General features: G+C 31.1%; 1 protein-coding gene and 1 long non-coding RNA gene across 2 annotated transcripts; both read right to left on the bottom strand.

Annotated features, from left to right (window-relative positions):
* Nucleotides 1–1326: 1326 nt before the first annotated feature.
* Nucleotides 1327–2116, bottom strand: LOC107890163 (uncharacterized). Its single transcript, XR_001681867.2, has 2 exons — nucleotides 1979–2116; nucleotides 1327–1691 (listed from the first exon to the last, which is right to left on the bottom strand). It is a non-coding gene; the product is annotated as an uncharacterized lncRNA (long non-coding RNA).
* An 18439-nt stretch (nucleotides 2117–20555) lies between these two features.
* Nucleotides 20556–22619, bottom strand: LOC107888333 (uncharacterized). The gene is made up of 3 exons (XM_016812403.2): nucleotides 22227–22619; nucleotides 21027–21795; nucleotides 20556–20860 (listed from the first exon to the last, which is right to left on the bottom strand). The coding sequence occupies exons 1-2, from the start codon at nucleotides 22294–22296 to the stop codon at nucleotides 21035–21037; spliced, it is 831 nt and encodes a 276-aa protein (XP_016667892.1). The 5' UTR covers nucleotides 22297–22619; the 3' UTR covers nucleotides 20556–20860; nucleotides 21027–21034.
* Between the last annotated feature and the right edge of the window lie 1048 nt (nucleotides 22620–23667).

The raw sequence follows: 23667 nt of genomic DNA, 5'->3' as shown, positions 1-23667 counted from the left end.
TGCAATTTTACCTTTACTAATTTAAAATTTTAAAAACTTTAAAGGGCCTAAGTGAAATTTTTTTCATTTTAGGGGGGTCTGGCCCCTGCTAGCCCCCTAATTATGCCCCTGCTTTTCCTTTCTCCATACATTAGCTTTCAACACAACAACTATGATTATAACAATAGAAAGCAATATTCTCACCTAGGCATCCCACCTTCTCCCATATTTTTCTTGTCAAATTTAACTTGAAAACTTTCACTTATGTAATTTTGCTTGCATTTTTAGTATTCTCACCACGTAAATTTATTCGAACCACGAAAAGTGTCACATTATTCAATCATGTAAACTTATTATCTATTGTTCCAAGAGATGATGCCAAGGGTAACTCAACTTTGTCCTATACGCCTCTTTTCACAAGCTTCACTTGAAAAATTGGATCAAAATATATTTTCACCAATGTTGACCTACATAGCTCATAAATCTTACCTTGGTAGCCAATTACAATTGTGATTCTAGCTTTAGTTAGGACCATCAGTTCTAATTCCTCTTTCTCATCATCATAATCCAAATTTATTGAATTTTCTGATTCATCCATGCTAGAATTCACCTCCTCCGGTACTGTTACAATTGCCCATTCACTCTCACCAGGCCTACAGTAAATAAAATTTATCCTCCTAGAATGTTCAAAAGAATATTAATAATAGCAAGACAATGCAATTAGGATCTTTAGGAGACGATGAGATTGCACATATATTGAATATTTTAAGTAGTCAAGACAGGTGAATCTTCTCCATGGTTTGTGTATTAAGCAACAAACAATCTAAATAGTCTAATGTATAAGGGTTAATTTGTCCATTTTTTCAATAAAAGGGTTAAGATGCAATTTAAGATATAGTACATGGGGTTTTTTGGTATTATCACCTTTATTTTAATAGGTTAAGAATTAAAATATTGGAGCCATTTATGAAATACAGCTTCATATTATTTATAAAACATTATAAAAATATGTAAATTTAAATATGATAAAAAAACAATCGTAAAGAAAAAGTTAAAATGTACTATAAGTTTTTATATTCTTCGTAAAATTGGACTTTAGTCTTTGTACATTTTTTAAGAATTTAGTCATTTTACTTTTCAAGTTTCAAAATTCAAGTCTAACTATTAAAATAATCTAGTTAAATTTAGGTTCATTACAATGTCGTTTCTTAAGTTACATAACTGCCAAGTGATCATTTTTATTTCAAAATGTCAAATCAACAAATTTAACAACAAAAGTTAACAATGTTAATAGTTGGACTTGAATTTTGAAATTTAAAAAGTGAAGGAACTAAATGCCTGAAAATAAATGTATATGGACTAAATTTCAAATATGTAAAAAAATCTAAATAATTTTGACATATTTTAACTGTAATAACCAATTTTAAGCCCAGGCCCGAATAAATAAACATAAAAAAATAAAACAATAAAGCCCAAATTAGACCAAATAAACCCACTCAAAATTACATTACCCAAATACCCTTGGCCCAATACACTAGGCCCAAACCCTAGCCCGATTTGGAAGAACAGCTCGATCTGAAACCCTTCAGCAGCCGCCTCTGTCGTAGCAGCCTCACCCACGCACAGCAACTCCGCGAACGTAGCAGCCTCACCCATGCACAGCAACTCCGCGAACGTTGCAGCAAGTCGCCCTCGCACCACGCACGTCCTTCCTGCAAACAAACCACAAACCACATAGCACAACAAGCAAGATATAGGATTTATTATTATTATTTATTATTATGATTATTTTCAGTATAAAAGCCGATGGTAAACCGATTGTAAGGTTACGAATATTGTATCAAAAAAACACCATTGAAAATACAAAAACAGATAATCGAATAGAATTTGAAGGTGATTTGTTTTTTTTCCCCCTCTTCGAGTTTTCTTTTTTCTTCATTTTTTATCTCTATTTCATATTTTTTAAAATAATAATAATAAAAAGAAAAGAGCGACTTACCTGGTTTCGAGCACCGTTCGCGGTGGTGGCTCCACGGTGGGCATGACGGCGGCGGCAGCTAAAAATTGAAGCCCTAGTAAAGAAAGCTAGGGTTAATTTTTTTTTCTTTTTTGTTTGTAAAAAATGGCAGAAAATGAATTTTTTTTTAAAAAAAGTTGATTTTATAATAGGTACAAAACGACGCCATTTAGGGCCTGTTTCAGTGGCCTCAAAACGGCGCCGTATAAGGCCATACCCGTGTGCCGACCCGATCCGGTCTTAGGATTCGCGTGTTTCTTAATGGATGGGCTAATTTCGATTTTAGCCCTTCCGCTTTTCTATTGCTTTATAATCAAGTTCTTTTTATTTTTTATGTTAATTTTGCCCTAAAATTTTGTTCTGATTTCATTCGAGTCCCGTACAAAGCGCTGCGTTTTGGAGAGCAGAGATATTTTCCCTTTTAGTCCCTTCTTATTATTCGCGCATTCATTTTGGTCCCTTTCTTTTTATTTTGCAGATTTGCCCCCAAATTTCTGTTTTAAGTTCAAATTAGTCATTTTTGTCATTGTTGCTATTAAATTAATTAATTTCAATAGTACTATCATTATTATTATTATTATTATTATTATTATTATTATTATATATTATTAATATATTTGTTATATTTTCACTTTCTTTCTTATATATTCATTTTATTTATAATGTTTTTTAAAAAAAGGTTATCCATTATATGCCTCTAGTTTTTTTTTAATTTACATAGAAATATCTTTGTATAATATTTTATATACATATACATATACATTTTTTATCAAATTATTTTTATTTTACGCATATACATACGTAATATACTATAACTTTTTTTTAAAACTTATTTCTATATATATAGATACTTCATTCCTTCTGAATATCCTAGTTTATTTTTACTTACCTTAGCTTTTTATACATATTTATATATATTATTTATATTGGTCTTTTTTATTTTATACATATTACTTATTAGATTAACATATGTACATTATTTTATGTGTTTGGATTTTCTTTTTACAATATTTACTTTAAGATTCATTTAGATATTATCATTTTATGTAGTGTTCACTCTTAAACTCAATGTATAATTTATTTCAAACTCTCATGTGTATGTGTCGTTTTACACTTGGTATTTCCTTTAAGATTGGGTTTTTTTTTAAATATTAGCCTTCAAATATTGGTGTTAATATTTACATGAGATATGGGATTATTGCTCATATATGTATTGTGTTGTATATTTGTATTTATTGATTATTTGGCATGTATTAGTATATACTTTTAGCTTACAAATTATTGCTTTGTGTTATACACTATTGTTTCATTCGCATTTTGTTTAAAAGGTTGCACTTGATTTAAACATCGAAATCTTTTTATCCATAAGTTTTCAAAATATTCGGTATTTGGGATCTTCGAGAGGATTGAGCCCTAACGTATTGGGTTCCAATTTTCCTCGTTGAACCTAAATAATCGAGAATATTCTTTATTTAAAACACATAAATAAAAAATCATTTTCAGGAATTCAACATGTTTGTGTCCTAACGCATTGGGTATGACATATTGTTTTCTCGAGATGAAGATTTTCCTAAAAAATAAAGGCAATATTCAATGTTTGGGATTCTGAGAAATTATACCCTAATGTATTGGGTCTCAATTTCTTCGTCTGACTTAAACAATTGAATATCATTTTAAATTTCATCGCTTGAGTTTTTCTGGACAAGCTCATTCTTGAGGATATGAAATATCATGCCCTAACGCATTGGGTGTGACATTTTCTTTTCCCTAAATGAGAGGGTTTTAACATGTAATTTGATTTATACAAGTTTTTAAATACAAGGAACATATTTTAAAATCTTTTCAAACTTTTGAAACTAAGACATTAAACAATCGATTCGGTACCAATTTTAGGCGTTACGAGGGTGCTAACCCTTCCTCGTGCGTAACCGACTCCCGAACCTATTTTCTCAAAATTCGTAGCCCTAAAATCATTTTCAAGGTGAACCGATCACACCTCAATAAAAGATTGGTGGCGACTCCAATTTTAGTTTTTAAGTCGACAACTAAACTTTTTTGTTTTATCAAAAAAAAATGGTTTCGACATTAACCTAAAGAAAATTATAAACAATTATTTCTAATTAGGATTTGTGGCAATGTGGCGGCAGGATCTCTTTTCTCTTCTATATCCTTCTAATTTTATTTTTAATATATACCCTTCTAATAAGGCTTTAATAAATTCCAATCCTTAAATTTTATAATTTTTAACAGATGATTTTATAATTTTATATTAACGTATATTATAGTTAAATAATTTTGAACAGTTTAAAGGGATATTGATCTGCCACAAATCGACGTGGCAAATTAGGCTTTTCTGACACACTCAAAGAACTTTTTCTCGAGCAAATTAAAATTTTAATATTTTTGGGTAATAAGCGAAAACATCTCCTTTTTGTCTCATTTTTTACCCAAATTGGCCGATAGCGCCATTGGGATGTAACATCCCAATTTTGGGCCTTGTCAGACAGTAGTTTCGGGACCACAAATCCGATGAGGAAAAATTTATTTTTCTTATATTTTTATGGTCTACGTTTTCACGGAATGGTTCTGTGAAAATTTCGTTTGAAAATTTTGACATTTGGGCACTCAATTTAGCCAAAAGGACTAAATTGTAAAGTGCAAAAGTTGAGTTCTACATGTTAGAGGTGTCCAATTGTTATGAAAATTTAAATTGGAGGTCCTTATATGGCAATTAGACCATTGGTTAGTTGGTATACAAAAATAGACATGAGACAAGTGAAATAGGAAATTTTTTAAGTTAGGGGCAATTTGGTAATCTAGTAATAAAAAGAATTAAAAAGGGAAAAAGACGGAAAAATATACTCATCTTCTCCATGGTGAACGAAATCAGCAAGGGGGAAGCCATATTTAGAGTTTTCAAGCTTCCAAGCTCTATAATAAGTGATCCCAAACCCCGTTTTTAATGTTCTTTACGTTTTTGAAATCCCGGTAGCTTAATTTAGCTTATTCTAGCAATAATTTAACCTAGAGTTTATATTTGGAAAAATACCGATAGGTGAAAAGTGTTTATTTTGATGTTTTATGATAGAATATGAAGCTATAAATTATGTTAAACAACTTTTGCTAGCCGATTTTAAGCGAAAACGAGTAAGTTGACATAATCGGTAAAAATCCCTAATGTACATAAGTAAGTGTTAGAGTGAGAATTTGATGTTTTCATAGAAGAGAAAAATGTTCAGCATGTCATAAAACATAAGAATATGAGATGAAGATTAATTTCCGAGCCTTAGGGCAAAAATGTAATTATGTAAAAGTTTAGGGGCAAAATTGTAATTTTTACAAAGTTAGAGTCGAGGGCTGTTTTGATAAATGTGAGTATTAAATAATTTAAATTTGCTATTTTAGATCAAGAAGAACGAAACTCGAGGTTAGACAAAGGAAAGAGTAAAGTTGAAGACTAAGTTAGTGAATTGGGCTATATTTGGTACCGAGGTAAGTTTACGGTAAATAAATACAATATTTCAATAATTATTATTAATGCTACTATTTTCCAGCAACTATGAATTTATTCCATGAATTTATTTGATGTTGATTCAAGTATAAAATGATAAAGAATTAATATTAAAAAGTCCCGTTGATACATAGGGAAAGTACTGGATACAAATGTCATGACATTTGGGTAAAGAGGTCCCATGTAAGACCATGTCTGGGACACGGCGTTGGCACCGAGATGGGAGCTCTCATGTAAGACCATAACTGGAACATGGCATTGGCATCGTGTAAGACCATGTCTGGGACATGGCATTGGCACCGAGACGAGAGGTCCCCCGTAAGATCATGTCTGGGACATGGCATGGGCACCGACATGAGAACATCCCATGTAAGACCATGTCTGGGACATGGCTTTGACATGTTATTATCAGAAGAAACCCGAGTATCCTTATTATTCCAGTGTAGCTCAACGGGCTTGTAAACGAATCATGTTCATGAAAGTTCAGTTTAAAGCATAAATGGCAAGTTCAGGTAAGTTATAAGAGTTAAGAATTTATTATATTATCAAATGATACTCAACATTTCAATAAAGGAAGAGTAAGTTATGATCACGAGTTAACTAAGTAAACAAGCAAGAGAATGAGAATGAGATTAATCAAAGAGTAAATTAGAGACCTTGACATTCAAGTATAATCATTTGTGTTAAATGTTGTTATTTATTTGCTAGTAAACTTACTAAGCTTAATGCTTACTTGTTTTATTTTTCTTTCTCTTATAGTATTGCAAAGCTGCTTCCGGGATCCTAAAGAAGTCGGAGATCGTCTACACTATCAAGAACAACTACTCGGTATTTTATGATGAAACACGTTTGAGTTATGGCATGTATAGGGATTTAGTTATTTTGCATGTTTGTAATTATGATTTTGCTAAAGAAAGATGTGTAAGTATTTGATGATGAATGGTTATTAAAATGGTTAAATATGAAGGTGTTTGTTGTTATAAAAGCCTAGGTGACAAGTTATGCATGGAAATTGTGAAAGGGTAAAATTTTGCAAAGAAACAGAATTCAGGTAGCACAGTGACGTGACTTTGAAAAATCACCTAGGATGGTATAAAATTAATTATAGAATTTATGATATATATAATGGAAGCTTGTTGAGTTTATTTTCATGGAAAAATAACGGTTGAGCAAAAAGAGTTTTATATTTTGAGATATGTGAATTTTAGTGAGACAGGGTCAGAACTGTTTTTGGAGTACCTTGTTCCGAGTTTAGAAAATCATTAAAAATTGTACAAAAATATTTATGAGTTTTAATTCATATTTATATAATCCTTATTGAGTCTATTTTCTGCAGGAACAAGTGGAAACACCATATGAAAATCCTACAATGATAAAACTTATTTTTAGTAACAAGAGGTCAGAACAGTCGAATGGTGAAACAGGGGAGACTTTAACTAATAAACTGTACTAATTGGCTGAACCAAAAATTCTAAAAATTTTATGGAAAATAGATATATGAGTCTAGTTTCAGGGAAAATTTACGGAGTTAAATTTTGAGTTTCATAGCTCGATTTATAATTAATTTAGTAACTGCTGTACGATTGGACAGATTGTTGTAAATAGTGAAATTAATTTTTAAAACAAGTTTTTATGCTTCGAATTAGTAAGATAAGCTAAGTAATGCCTTGTGCTTGACTCCAGCAACGGTCTCGGGTAAGGGGTGTTACATGGGAGGCCTAACATGTGTTTAAATGTTGTAAGGACATGTTGGAGGTTAAAAACGAGCGAGAACGGCATCTAGGGCAAGGGTATCATGATATCAACCCCTGAAATCGTGATACCTCTGACAGTGTAGAAGACCAATGAGTTCCTTCAGTGGTATTGCAATATCCTCTTTGGGTATCGCGATATCCACCTCCCAAGGAAGACCCCAAGTTCAACACTACTCGAGATATCACGATATCCTCCTCTGAGTATCGCGATATCGCCTTTGTCAAAGGGACAAACTTGGACAAAAAGGGAAATCTTTGTCTACCCGGCTCACCAATCACACAAGACTCGTGTAGGGGCAATTTTGGCATCCAAAAGTCATCAAAACACCCTTCAAACCAGCCAAAAATTGTTGAGGAGGAGAGAGACACATTTTAGCTCAGTTTTAGGTTTAATTTTCTCTAGGTTTTCTTTAATTTTTCTGCACTTTTCTAGGGTTTTCTCTTCTTCTACCTTAGATTAGACTTTATTTTCTGCATTTACTTCTTTTTTTTTCTATGTTAGTTAAGTTAGTTAACATTGTAGCTAAGGTTTATTTGCATTTCTAGTCTCTGTGTTTTATGTTCCAGACTCTTTAAGTTTTAGTTTAATGTATTTTAGTTTATTTTACTTTAAATCTGTTAAAGTTTATTCCTTTTATGTTTCTTGCTCTAGATTCTCTAGTTAAATACTATTTAAGTTTTCTTGCATAAAAATCTCAACTTTCATATTTTTCTTAGACTTTACTTTCATGGTTGTCTCATTTTCCATTGTTATGTTTATTTTCTTCACTTTGAGCATGAGTAGCTAAACCTTTAAAGAGGTTGGTTGATGGAGATGTGGGTAAACTAAAATCTTTGGAAAATGGACTACATCGTACCAAATTGGCCTAATTTGAATAGAACTAAGAACTTAGGTAGTGACGCCCCTAAGGAAATATCAAGATAAAGTAAGACCGAGAGGTAATCTTGTCATGTACTTGTTCGTTAGTCCCAGATTAACCGACGAGATCAAGAGATAAACCGAACCTAATTCGTCTAAGTCGGTAAAATTGAGATCGAGAGATAAAATGGAGTCACTTAGTAATTTACGTGATTTATGTCAGGAACCCGAGATTTGGTGAACCACATAGATGTCAACAACCCCCATTAGTGATTTGCTGGATAGTCCCTTTAGTTTACATTTTTTGCAATATAGTCCTTAGGATAGAATATTTAATTTTCTTGTAAAATCTTCTTTTATGAATTGTCGTACTATAAAATCGTGTTAGTAGCCACCTAGACTCTATTGTGTATGTTAATTAAAGCTCAATCGCCTCTTCCTTTGGGTTCGATCCTTAGAATACTTCGGTGTTTCATTGTAACACTATAAATATTACAACTAACACTGTACACTTGCAATGAAACCGAACTTTAAAAATAGTTTTATAAATTCAGTGTTTTAATGCGCACGCGCACAGCCGGCCAGATATAAGTTAAAACAAATTAATAATATGAAGGAGCAAAATTAAAATTTAAAAAGCAAGTGCAAATTTTAAAATATTGATTTAAAATGCAATTCCTTATTCATAATTAACTCATGTATTTAATTATTAGTTATGTAATTATTTAATTATGGAGGATTATTTTGTTATTTTAAAAATCAGAAACCCTTTTACAAAAAATTTGGAAACACAGAAAGCTTCTTTTGTAAATTATTCATTCTTAATATAATATATAATGTGGAAAATTTACCTTTTCCACAATTTTCATATTGATTTTTTTTAAAAAAGAAGGCATTATGACTTACTTAGCCCTTTAACTTTACAAAAAAAAATCATTTTAGCCCTACATTTAATCTTTCACATCTTTTAATCATTGAATTTGCGTGGTTGGACAAACCATCTCAAAATAAAGGGAATAAATAATGTCTATTAACTTTGCTCATATAGTATTTATTTCAGCAGTCCACTTTTAATTAATTGAATAAAAAGTAATATTAATTTAAAAAAATTATAATAATAAGAAAACTAATTTTATGGTGGGTTTATAATTATAAAAGAGATGCCAAAGCTTGACAAACTTCAAGTTATTGAACCCATAAGAAGATTGATCTCAAATTTGGTAGCAATGTTATTAATGTTAGTGCCAGCTCTCAAAGTTATTATTTTTAAGTAAGATTTGAAAGTGATGAAACCAATCAAATTGAAAACAATATAAGGTCAAAAAAAAAATCAAATTACAATCAAATAAAAAGATCATAAGCCCTATATTAGGTCTTAGTTTTCATACATTAGAGTTATTAAACAAAATCAAATGATATTTTGCGAAAAGAATGATATTGAAGAAGCAAAGATAAAACATAATAGTTAGGGTCCTAGTGTTTGTTTTAGTAAAATGGGTAGAGTCAACGGGAAAACATGTGTTAGTTCGTAAGTCATTTTACTCTTCACTATCATGTTGATAGAAACACGTTCATCCTACCTCTCTCTTATTTACATTCTTAGGCTTCTCATTTGCTTGAATCTTTTTATTTCCGGTTGCAGTACAATACTCATATTTACAGAAAATCACAAAAACCTTTTCAGAGAAATTATTAAAACTTTTAACAGATTTTTTCTTGTTTTTGTTCTTGTTCTCATTTTGTTTCTGTTTCTTTCTTCTTCTTCTTCTTCTTTTCATTTCTTTAGCCAATTTTCTATTCTTTTCATCATGTTTCCTCTGCTCCTTCTAAGCCTCTCGATTCTTTTCCCTCATACACATATCAAACTATGCACTATAGCCACACCGTGTCTCATCTCATCCAAAGTACTAAAATGTTGATTGCAATCATGGCATAAGAAGTCGCCATTACCATCTCCCTTGGGTTTCCGAACTTTTTTAGTTTACTTGAGTGGCGCCATTTGCAACTGTTCTTTTCTTTCTCGAGAAATGTTAATTTTCCCGCAAAGAAATGATAGGGTACAAAAAAATGATAGAGAGAAATTGTAAAAAAAATGATAAAGAAAAATTGTTTGGTGTGCAGGTAAGGTGTTGGATAAAATGACAGGGAAAAGAGGAAGAATGACAGAAAAAGAGAAGCAGAGAATAATTTAGAGAAAAGAGGTATTTTTCCTGATAGTTCATTCATAATCCTTCAATACATTGAAATACTAAATTTATGGTACATTTCATAGCAAAACTGCATAATCGAATTTAGCCCTTCTCTTACTTGTTGAATCATGCAAGTCATCAACTCATAAACTACTAAATGGCTTGAACAGCTACATTATTTCAGTTTCAAGCTTCAACATCATTTCAGCTTCCAACTTTAATTTGTTTACCTTTTAGATTTGATTCCTCAATCTTCAGCTCCCTTCCACGAAATTTTCTCATTCTACCTTTTAATTCCATGACAATAAAATACCCTTTGATATATCCCTTCTACCCTTTAATTGCAAGAACTTTGCACAATTTCACCCAATAAATTTGTGTTCAGTTCTTTACAAGCAGGTCCTAAAGATCATTCTGAATAGATATAAGGTTGTTTTTCCTAGAATCACTGGCCCAGAAAATGCGGGTTTTATTTCTGGAAGTAATATCACTAACAATATCATAATCACCCAAGAAGTTATTCATCCATGAGAGCAAACACAAAAGATGGATGGCCATCAAGATAGATTTGGATAAGCTATTATGCCTCTTAATTCCATGACAATAAAGTACCCTCTAATATATCCCTTTTACCCTTTAATTGCACAAACTTTGCACAATTTCGCCCAATAAACTTGTGTTCAGTTCTTTACATGCAAGTCATAAATACCATTCCGAACAAATATAAGGTTGTTTTTCCTAGAATCATTGACCTAGAATAGGTGGGTTTTTTTGCTGGAAGGAACATCACTAACAATATCATAGTCGTCCAAGAAGTTATTTATTCCATGAGAAGCAAACACAAAATATGGATGGTTATTAAGATAGATTTGGAGAAGGCCTATGATAGGGTGAGATGGAATTTATAGATGCCTCCCTTCAGGCGGCAAGCATTCCAGATTTCCTTCGAAAAGTTATTATGTTGGCCATCACGAGTTCAACTATAGAGATTCTATGGAATGGAGTGCCTACTCAGAAGTTCAATCTAGTTAAGGGCATCAAGCATGGGTGTCCTTTGTCACATTACCTATTTGTGATTTGCTTGGAATACAGAGCATTTTTTCATCCATTAAATCAAGTCAATGGTCTCAAATTTGGTAGCTATGTTATTAATTTTAGTGCCATCAAAAAAGCTCTCAAAGTCATTATTTTTAAGTAAGATTTGAAAGTGATGCATAATTAATATTATCAAACCAATGAAATTGAAAATAATATATAGTTAATTTATCCAATGAAAAATAATATAAGCGTAAAAAATCTCAAATTACAATCAAATAAAAAGATCACAAACCCCATATTAGGTCTTAGTTTCCATGCATTAGAGTTAATAACAAGAATCAAATAATGTATTGTGGAAAGAATGATATTGAAGAAGCAAATATGAAACATAACAGTTAGGGTGTCTTTGATACATTTGGAAAATGTATTCATAATTTCCTGGTGTTTGTTTTAGTAAAATGGGTTGAGTCAACAGGAAAACATGCGTCAGTTGGTAAGTCATTTTACTTTTCACTATCATGTTGATAGAAACACATTCATAAAAAATAAAATAAAATAAAATAAAAATAACAATCACAATCACAATCACCATCCCACCTCTCTCTCATTGACATTCTCAAGCATTGTGGAGATTCTTAAGCTTCTTATTTGCCTGGATCTTCTTATTTCTGGTTAGAACATTTTCAAATATTTATAGTATCCCAATAACTATAAATGAATGGGTGTAATTAATCAAAAGATAAATCTTTTGGTCATTGGTCAAAAGTTATATCATTTGATTTTTTTAAAAAGAATTATAATTATTCAAAAAATATTATTTGAATAGTTACAAAATTAAATGAATAATTATTATTTATTTATTCATAAAGACATCTATTGAAAGATGTATCTATGAAGAGACAAGAAGATTCCTATAAATAGGAATGGGTTTTCATTTGGAAATATATCAACAAATTCTAATATTATTTCTTCTCTTCCTTCATTTTCTAATATTATTAGATTATTCTATAAAGTATTACTGCAGAAATCCTTTGTAGAAATTGAGTTTTTGTTATACATTACTCAGTGCATAGTGGACTGGTCTCATCAGTGCAAAACGCAAATAGTCATTGGCTTCATTATATCCTCGAGGTTAATTTGCTTGGAACTCATTTGCACACTGAAGATAAGTGGGGGCGAATATAACCTTAAAGATAGTGCCTTGATACACGCCTTGGAGCCTTATCCTATTTCTTCTTTTCTTTTCGAGTTCTGATCGTGTGTTCGAGATTTTTCCTTACCGGAGTTTTGTACTAACAATTTTAAGGTTATATTACATGATGACTACCACAACACATGAAAGTGGAACTCTAAGGGAGTTGGCTTCCAACTTTGTTAAACTTGATCGGTTTGATGGTGGCAATTTTTGACGATGGCAGAAAAAGATGCACTTCTTATTATCAACTTTGAAGATTGCTTATGTTTTGGATACTCCAAGACCTGAAGAGAATGAAAACGAATCTGTTGATGCAACCCGAGAAAGACAAAAATGGGACAATGCTGACTACATGTGCATGGGCCATATATTGAATGGTTTATCTGATGGTTTGTTCGACACCTACCAAAACGAGGTCACTGCTAAAGAATTATGGGACAAATTGGAGGCAACATACATGACCGAAGATGTTACAAGTAAGAAATTTCTTGTCAGTCGTTTTAATAATTATCAAATGGTTGATGGTCGTTCTATTATGGAACAATTTCGTGATATTGAAAAGATGCTGAATCAATTTAAGCAATATGATATGAAAATGGATGAAATGATTGTGGTATCCTCCATAATATACAAACTTCCTCTATTTTGGAAAGACTTTAAAAGAAGTCTAAAACATAAGAAAGAGGAAATATCTCTTAAGGCTTTGGCAAATCATCTTCGTATTGAAGAAGAGTATAGAAAACAAGATCAGAACCTAAATTCTGAAAATGCCAAAGTACATGTTACGGAGGAAGTACAGACTACTAAACCATTCAAGAGAAAGTTCAAACAGACTGATAGAGCACCTAAGTTCAAAAAGAAACAAAAGGGCACATGCTATCATTGTGGAAAGCTGAGACATTTCAAGAATGAATGTCGATTTTTAAAAAAGAAATCATCTTCTAAGGCTGATAATAACGAAAAGTTCGTTGCAATGATATCTGAAATTAATATGGCACAAGATGATAATACATGGTGGATTGATACAGGAGCAACCAAACATGTGTGCAAAGACAAAAGCATGTTCACAAAGTTCACACAATGTGAAAATGACAATGTCTTGTACATGGGAAATTCTTCCACCGCAGCAATTAAAGGCAAAGGGTCTGTTGAAATACAATTCACTTCTAGAAAGGTTTTAACCTTAAATGATGTATATTATGTACCAGAAGTAAGGAAGAATTTAGTGTCTGGAAGTCTGTTGAATAAGTTTGGTTTCAAACTTGTTTTTGAGGCAGATAAGTTTATTTTGTCTAAGGGAGGAATTTTTGTGGGGAAAGGGTATATGTATGAGAGCATGTTTAAACTCAATATTATTAATAAGAATAAAAATACTATTTCTGCTTATATGGTTGAATCTTTTTGTTTGTGGCATTATAGATTAGGTCATTTGAATTATAGAAAATTGAATGACATGTATAAATTAGATTTAATTCCTGTTTTTAATAATAATATTGAAAAATGCAATACCTGTATGTTGACTAAAATTACAAGAAATCATTTCCCTAAGATTAAAAGGAAAACAAAATTGCTTGATTTGATACATAGTGATTTATGTGACTTGCATAATACTCCTACATTAGGTGGAAAGAAATATTTTGTTACTTTTATTGATGATTGTTCTAGATATTGTTATGTATATTTATTGCATTCAAAAGATGAAGCGCTTGATAAATTTAAAGTTTATAAATCTGAAGTTGAACTTCAATGTGAATCATTTATCAAGTGCTTAAGATTGGATAGAGGTGGAGAATACTATAATCCAAGTTATTTTGAACTCACTGGAATTGTCCATCAAGTTTCAGCCCCTTACACACCACAACAAAATGGTGTAGCTGAAAGAAAAAATAGAGTCTTGACTGAAATGGTAAATTCAATGTTATCATATTCAGGTATTGGACAAGGTTTTTGGGGAGAAACTGTTCTAACAGCTTGTCATATATTGAATAGAGTTCCTAATAAGGAAACTAAAATAACCCCCTATGAACAATGGAAGACAAGGAAACCAAACCTTAATTATTTGAAGGTTTGGGGTTGTAGAGCTATTGTAAAAGTTCCAACACCTAAACGTAAAAAGTTAGGTGAAAGAGGAATTGAATGCATATTTATAGGTTATGCACATAATAGCAAGGCATATAGGTTCATGGTAATTGAACCAAATGATTCAATTTCAATTAATACTGTTATTGAATCAAGAGATGCTATTTTTGATGAAAATAGATTTAATTCTATATCAAGACAATTACAACCACAATAATTGATTCATTCTTCACATAAGAATGAGATTCCATTGAAACAAATTGATAATAATGATGAATCTTGTCAAGAATTAAGAAGAAGTGAGAGGATTAAAAAGGTCAAAGATTTTGGACCAGATTTCATTATGTTTCTTGTAGAAGGAAAAGGTGAAAGTATATGCAATAAGATACCTTATTGTTATAATACCGAATCTGATCCTATTACATTTGAAGAGGCAGTGAAATCTCAAGACTCTACTTTTTGGAAAGAAGCAATAAATGATGAGATGGATTCAATAATGGGAAATCAAACTTGGATCTTAGTTGATCTTCCACCAGGTTCCAAACCAATAGGTTGTAAATGGATCTTCAAAAAGAAAATGAAGGTCGATGGAACCATTGATAAATTTAAAGCAAGGTTGGTAGCAAAAAGTTTTACACAAAGACAATGTATTGATTACTTTGATACCTATGCTCCAGTAGCAAGAATTACTACAATTTGACTATTAATATCACTTACCTCTATATATAATTTGGTTGTTCACCAAATGGATGTTAAAACTGTATTTTTAAATGGTGAATTGGAAGAGGAAGTGTACATGGAGCAACCGGAAGGATTTGTTGTTCCAGGACAAGAGCATAAGGTATGTAAGCTTGTTAAATCTTTATATGGGCTTAAACAAGCACCAAAACAATGGCACCAAAAGTTTGACAAGGTTGTTTTAGCTAATGGCTATAAAATAAATGAATCCAATAAGTGCATATATAGCAAATTTGATAAGCATATATAGCAAATTTGATAATGGAAAGGGTGTCATAATTTGCTTATATGTAGATGACATGCTCATTTTTTGCACGGATTTGGAACAAATAGAAAACACAAAGAAATTCTTGTCAAACAACTTTGCTATGAAGGATATGGGTGTAGCAGATGTTATTCTTGGGATTAAAATAACCCGAGATGAAAGCACTATAGCTTTATCACAATCACATTACATTGAAAATATGCTTAAAAAGTTTGATCTTTTCAACTGTATACCAGCATCTACACCCATGGATCCTCAATTAAAATTAGTATCTAATGCTGGTAGGAAAATTGATCAATTGAAATATGCAAGTCTAATTGGTTGTCTTATGTATATAATGACTTGTACAAGACCAGATATTGCATATGCTGTTGGAAAATTGAGTAGGTACACAAGTAATCCAAGTAGTTTGCATTGGCAAGCTTTGAATAGAGTACTTAGGTACTTAAAGAAAACTATTAACTATGGATTGTGTTATAATGGATATCCTCCAGTTTTAGAAGGGTATTCGGATGCTAGTTGGATTACAAGTTTGGAAGATCATGCATCTACTAGTGGATGGATCTTCATTCTTGGTGGAGGAGTCATTTCTTGGGGTTCCAAGAAACAAACATGTATTACTGATTCCACCATGGCAGCAGAATTTATTGCAGTAGTCGCTGCATCTAAAGAAGCAGAATGGTTAAGAAATTTGCTTTATGATGTACCTTTATGGCCTAAGCCAATTTCACCTATTTCTATCCGTTGTGATAGTGAGGCTACTCTAGCAAAGGCATATAGCCAAGTATATAATGGAAAGTCTAGACACATTGGATTAAGACATAGTTATGTCCGACAATTAATCTCTGATGGAGTGATCACTATTAATTATGTGAGGTCAAGTGAAAATTTGGCAGATCCTTTGACAAAAAGTCTTGCTAGAGATGCAGTAAAAAGGACCTCAAAAGGGATGGGACTCTAACCCATTAATTAAAGTCACCCATGATGGAAACTCGACTCAACGCTTGGTATAACGTCAAGTCTTGAGTTCAATGAGATAAAGTACATCATTAGTATGTGACTGTTAGCACTATAAATAAATTCATCCTAAGATTAAAGTGCTAGGTACCCGTAATGATAAGGGAAGAATGAGTAATATACTCTTAATGGACCCATAACATAAATATGTTAGAGTGTTATAATTATGAGAACACTTTTGATGGGATCTACCTATGTGAGTGGAAGTGTGGCCGCTTCTAGGAGCTTAAAGGCTTGGCTCTGACAGCACTCATGAAAAGAGGACATAGACACATGGCCATAATAGTGTCCCTAGATACTATGCATTGACTGATGTTGAAATCATTGTGTGAGATGTGTTCAGTTAATCAAATGGAATAGTTGGTTCAAAGCTTAGTCTACCATGCAATTTCAATTAACTTTAACATGTTTTTCACTAAGTGAAGGTTCAATCGTAAGACACCTTTATTTATGCAAATTGATTTCCAAGAATATCAAAATCTAAATATTTTGAAAATGGGGGGAGATTGTTGGAACATTTTCAAATATTTATAGTATCCCAATAACTATAAATGAATGGGTGTAATTAATCAAAAGATAAATCTTTTGGTCATTGGTCAAAAGTTATATCATTTGATTTTTTTAAAAAGAATTATAATTATTCAAAAAATATTATTTGAATAGTTACAAAATTAAATGAATAATTATTATTATTTATTTATTCATAAAGACACCTATTGAAAGATGTCTCTATGAAGAGACAAGAAAATTCCTATAAATAGGAATGGGTTTTCATTTGGAAATATATCAACAAATTCTAATATTATTTCTTCTCTTCCTTCATTTTCTAATATTATTAGATTATTCTATAAAGTATTACTGCAGAAATCCTTTGTAGAAATTGAGTTTTTGTTATACATTACTCAGTGCATAGTGGACTATTCTCGTCAGTGCAAAACGTAAATAGTCATTGGCTTCATTGTATCCTCGAGGTTAATTTGCTTGGAACTCATTTGCACACTGAAAATAAGTGGGGGCGAATATAACCTTAAAGATAGTGTCTTGATACACGCCTTGGAGCCTTGTCCTATTTCTTCTTTTCTTTTCGAGTTCTGATCGTGTGTTCGAGATTTTTCCTTACCGGAGTTTTGTACTAACAATAAGAATGAAAACTAGTACAATACTAATATTTACAGAAAATCACAAAAACCTTTTAAGAGAAATTATTAAAACTTTTAATACATTTTTTAGAGGCAGATTTCTTCTTTTGCTTCTCCTCCTTGTTTTTGTTCTTGTTCTCACTTTGTTTCTATCTCTGTTTCTGTTTTTTTCTTTCTTTCTTTCTTCTTCTTCTTCTTCTTTGCATTTCTTTAGCCAAGTTTCTATTCTTTTTGTCATGCTTCCTCTGCTCCTTCTGAGCCTCCTCTTTCTTTTTCAACTCAGCAACTCAGTTCTTTTTCATCATACACATATCAAACTATGCACCACAACCACACCGTGTCTTATCTCATCCAAAGTACTAAAATATTGATTGCAATCATGGCATAAGAAGTCGCCATTACCATCTCCTTTGGGTTTCAATACCTGTTTAGTTTCCTAGGGTGGTGCCATTTGCAATTGTTCATTTCTTTCTTGAGAAATGTTAAAATTTCCCAAAGAAATGATAGAGAGAAATTGTTTGTTGTGCAAGTAAGGTGTTGGATGAAATGACGAGGGAAAAAAGAAATAATGACAGAAAAAGAGAAGCAGAGAATAATTTAGAGAAAAGAGATATTTTTCCTAATATTTTATTCATAATCCTTCAATACATTCTAGTACTATATTGCTGGTACATTTTATAAGAAAATTGCATAACTGAATTTAGCCCTTTTCTTGCTTGCTGAGTCATGCTAGTCATCATCTCAGAAATGGATAAGTGGGTTGAACAGCTACATTATTTCAGCTTCAAGCTTCAACATCATTTCAACTTCTAGCTTCAATTTGTTTACCTTTTAGCTTTGATTCCTCAATCTTCAGCTCCCTTCCACGAATTTTTCTCATTCTACCTTTTAATTCTATAACAATAAAGTACCCTTTGATATATCCCTTCTACCCTTTAATTGCACGAACTTTGCACAATTTCGCCCAATAAACTTGTGTTCTGTTCTTTACAAGCAAGTCATAAAGATCATTCCGAACTGATTTAAGGTTGTTTTTCCTAGAATCAATTGCCCTGAACAGGCGAGTTTTATTGCTGAAAGGAACATTATTGACAATATCATAGTCACCCAATAAGTTATTCATTCCATGAGAAGCAAACACAAAAGATGGATGGCCATCAAGATAGATTTAGAGAAGGCCTATGATAGGGCGATATGAGAATTTATAGATGTCTCCCTTCATGCAGCAAACATTCCAAATTTCCTTCGAAAAGTTATTATGTCAGCCATCACTGATTAAGGTAGGAAAGACTCTCACTACTGATTAAGATGTTCTTGTTGTTGTATTGCAACACCTTATCCCTTCTTAATGAAAGTTAATGCTTGAACATAAAAGTAATTTACCTATTTTTTAACATTAAACTAAGCAATTTGCAACTTAAATGATTAAAAATAATCTAGCCTTATTACGTATAAAATTTTTAAAAAAAATCTCAAAAACATTAAAAAGAATGAAATTTAAAATATTATATTTAAATGATATTAAATTATGATGCACTCACGCTGTGAGTAAAAACTTTTTATGTATAAAATATTTATAAAAAAAATTAAAATCAAATATGGCTTTAATTGAAATGGTAATAGTAATGCTTTCATATTTATGGGTTACTCATGCTTAAATCCCACCACGTGTAGTAAGTTTTTTAAATTTATTTAATATAAAAAAATAGAAATACTCTCATAATCATACCGCCAATTGCTCCATTGCAAAACATCAAAATTCTTTTATTATAGAATAGCTGAAAAAATAAAAAAGTAAACTACACTAATAGTCACTTAAGTATCAATTTCTTTTTTGGTTACCCAACTATCAAAAGTTATAAAATGATCATCTAATTGTTCAGTTTTTTTCTTTTTTGGCTACAAGCCATTAAATGGCTAACGGGAAGATAACATAACAACTTTTAAAGTTGGTATAATAACAAATTTATCTTCAACGTTTACACATTGTGTTAATTTAATCTCTTTTTTTTTTAACCCTCAATGTTTACATTGCCTAATTTTACCCTACTTTTTTACATGAAAATATAATCCAATAAATGTTTTTAAAAAATTATGTTTATAATTAAACTAGAAAATCCCTAAATACATTCCTTATACTTCAAATGACTAAAACCTTAATATCAATTAACTCATTTTTGTTACCTCGAGCTAGCTGCCATTGATGAAGCAAATCAAAACTTAAAGTGTTATTGAAGTTGTTAGACTTGAATTTAGGTTGATTCGACAAAGTGAATACTTTATTATTCAAGGAATTGAATTGACTATTTTTCCAAATTTAGCTCGTTAAATGATTCAAGCATGAATCTTATATGAAATCTTATCTAATTACTTAATATGTAAACATTGAGATTTTTTTTTTCTTTTAGAACTAAAACTGAGTTGACATAATATTAAGAGTTAAAATTATTATCATGTCAATTTGAAATGCAATCATTTCGTTTTTCCATTTTGATAATAAAAGAAAATTAAACAATTAAGTCACGATTTTGTACTTTTATAGTTGGATAATAAAAAGAACTTACCGCCACTACAATTTACCCAAAATAAAAATGGTGGAGCCACACAAGGCAAGCCATGAAATATTTGTTGTTGAACCATCAAAGAGAAAATAAACAGTGGTCACCATGGGTACAACTCACTCACATTTAAGGGGCCTTTTGTCTTTTTTGTTTGCCCCTATAAAAACTCCTCTGCACACCTCCATTATTTCTCGTAAAATTTGCTAAAGATGACTTCCACAAATAATGAGTATATGATTACACCGATAAAAGTTTCCAAGTATTACAAATTAATGATAACAATAAGCATAATGATCTTTACCAACTATGAAATGATATTTAACTTACACCATAGTATACTAATCCAATTTAACCCGAAACAATACTACAACTAACTTGATCCAAACTCATCTTAAATGGTCCAGTTTCTACCTCTAAGCTGCTGTAGTTGACTTTGGGCTCCTTTAGCAGTTAACATATCGGTTTGTATAAGTACAGCATGGATCTCTAACAAGAAATTTGTTCTTTGTCTGTCCAACACTGTAAGAGAAAAGAACAAGACATCTAATGATTCAAGCATTACTAATGTTAACTTCTATGTCAAAATAAAATCATTGTATCTAACCATCTATCTATGGGAATTGAGCAACTAAAATTCAGTTTATTTGTATATGTTCATCTGAATTAAAAGGTAACATAAACTTACAGATGTGTTCACCAGAAACTAAAACTTTCTGGCGATTCAGAGTTCTCCTCCGGTGGAGATTCATATTCATCTGAATTTTCTTTAATGTAGGAATCCTTATGATTTTCACTTTCTTGCGATTCGGAGCTCTCATCAGGTGGAGATTCATATGCGTCTGAGTTTCCATAAACATAGGAATCCCCTGAAACTTCTGATTTTTCATAGACAGGGCTTTCTTCAGCTTGAACAAATTGAAGCAAGTAATGCACTCCATTAACCACATCATAAACCATCAGTCCGATCCTACCACCAACCCAACTCCCCAAATGACTTCCCACCAGATAACCAACTCTCCCGAGGCTTTGCTCACCGATAAAACCACCACCATAGGCACCAAATAATGTGCCTGTACCCCTTAGAAATCCTTCAGCAATAGTACCACCATAGTATAAAGCTTCAAAAAAGTCCCAACCAGAGGAAATGATTGGACCTATAATGCGCTTGGCTTGTCGTGTGGCCAACTTTGCCGCTTTTTTCCCTTCTATTTGTGCGCGTTTTGCAGCCTCTTTAGCAGCCATGCCTTGAGACACTGCATCCTCAATCGCTTTCTCAATTGCAAGATTCCTTGCTTTCTCAACATGAACAGATCTAATGTTATAGAAATAAAGCTTCACACCCTCCTTCACTGCACAAGCTACGGAACCAGAGCCCATATCAAAGCAATTTAACAAAGTAAATTGCCCACTTTGGGATGATGCCTCCTCTCCAACCAGGTGCCTACATTTTTCAGCTACAAGAATAAATAAAATAAAATTTTAAGTCATAAACATATGCCACAAAATGAGCAAAAAAATGCATTTAAAAGCATGGAAAGGCAGATAATGACATAATCTCGGTATAAACCTAAAAAGAATACATAAAACCCTAATAAGAAATAGGATTATTACCCAGTTTAGAGAACTACCAAATTAGTCCTAAGAGTTAACGAACAGAAGAAAGAATACCATAACTAGAATCCCACAAAGTCAAGAACGAATCATAAAATAAAGATCAAAGTTTTAATATCAACAAACAAATATAATCAATTGAACCGATAAAAGTTCTAATTTTCTAGTACACTATATAAGGCAATAATTTCACGAATATAGGAAGGACTTCAAGCATAAAAGAAAAAAAGAAACGTGAGTGCAAAACGAGGACGTTTTTGGGTTGTTTTCTTACCTGTATAACTGAGAACGATGACTCCGACGATGAAGCCCAGAAGCTGAACTCTTTTCCTCTGGAAATCCATTGGAAAAAATAGGGAAAATATTTGGCCTAACCCTAAAAAATTTAAATCCTAATTTGGGGTTTAAGCAGAGAGGGTGAAATGAGATCAGAGTTCAGATTCAGAGAGATTATTCTTTGGAGTAAGGCTTAAGGAAGAGGGAGGGAATCTATCGTCGCACACCTGCATTGAAAACTGTGAATGTTTAGAAATAATTTGACTAAGAATTTTTAGAAAACCCGTCATTAATCATGTGCTAAATAACCCCCAAATTTTGGTCCATCTTTTGACCCACTAGAACAATCAATTTGAAGGTTCTTTTTTTTCTTTTTGATTGAAAATATAAAGCTTTTTTTTTATATACAAAATTACAAATATTTTAAATATTTTTTATTGTTTTAAAAATTGTTATGTGTTGCTTTATTTTTAAATATTTTATTATGGGTTAGTATTTTGTATATTAACAATATACATTTTTATTCCATAAAAAAACTTTAAACAAATTATATGTATCTTTTTTATTATTTATTATAACCCTATAATACACTTGTTAACTTTTGAACCTACTTGTTACTATACCCTATATAACACTTGTTAACCCTTTAACTTTACTTGTGGTACTCCCTATCGGTGTACCAAATATTTTCTCCTAATTTATTCCAAACAAATCAAAATTTTCAATAAAAAATTATTTATATCAAAGACTTTTTTTTATGAGATTTTATATTAAATATTTAATACATAATCTATAGCTATCGATAATCTATTCTATAATCTATATATATAAAAATGCATGAGTTTGAAAAAAAATTTTAAATTGACGAGACTATCTTTTTTGTTCTGCATAAAATAAAATTATTTTTTTACCCGTGCAATATACAAGTTAGTATCAATTAAAATATTTTAATTTTTTAATTTTTTTAAAATTAAGTAGTATTGAGAAAAATATTTTTTATCATTTTGTAAAAGATATTTTTATTTTAAAAGTATTTAATTTTTAAATTACACACCGTAAATATATTGTAAAAACATTGTATTCTAATACTATATATTATAAAATTTTTAAAATACTTTATGAATAGTGTATAAATTTTTTTAAAAATATTCTAAGGAAAAAAATCATTTTTTTAGGAATTCTTTAAAAATAATTTAACTCTATTGTTCAAAAATTATAAATTTTTTATTATGTTACTAACCAAATTCTTAAGATCTTAAATTCTATTGTTAAATTTTAACTAAATTTAAAAAATTCAATTAATTAGAAGTACCCAAAATACTCCTATTTTTTTAGGGCTCCCATTTTTTATCTAATTATTCTCTAAGATAATTTAATTGAAAATTAAACAATTTTAATTTTTTTAAATATTTTTAAATTTTAATATTAACGTTATAATT

The sequence above is a fragment of the Gossypium hirsutum genome, chromosome D13 (genome assembly GCF_007990345.1).
Source record: "Gossypium hirsutum isolate 1008001.06 chromosome D13, Gossypium_hirsutum_v2.1, whole genome shotgun sequence".
In the NCBI taxonomy this organism is placed as follows: Eukaryota; Viridiplantae; Streptophyta; class Magnoliopsida; order Malvales; family Malvaceae; genus Gossypium; species Gossypium hirsutum.
The sequence above is the reverse complement of the archived record's forward strand: the minus strand, read 5'-3'. Positions and strand labels throughout refer to the sequence as shown.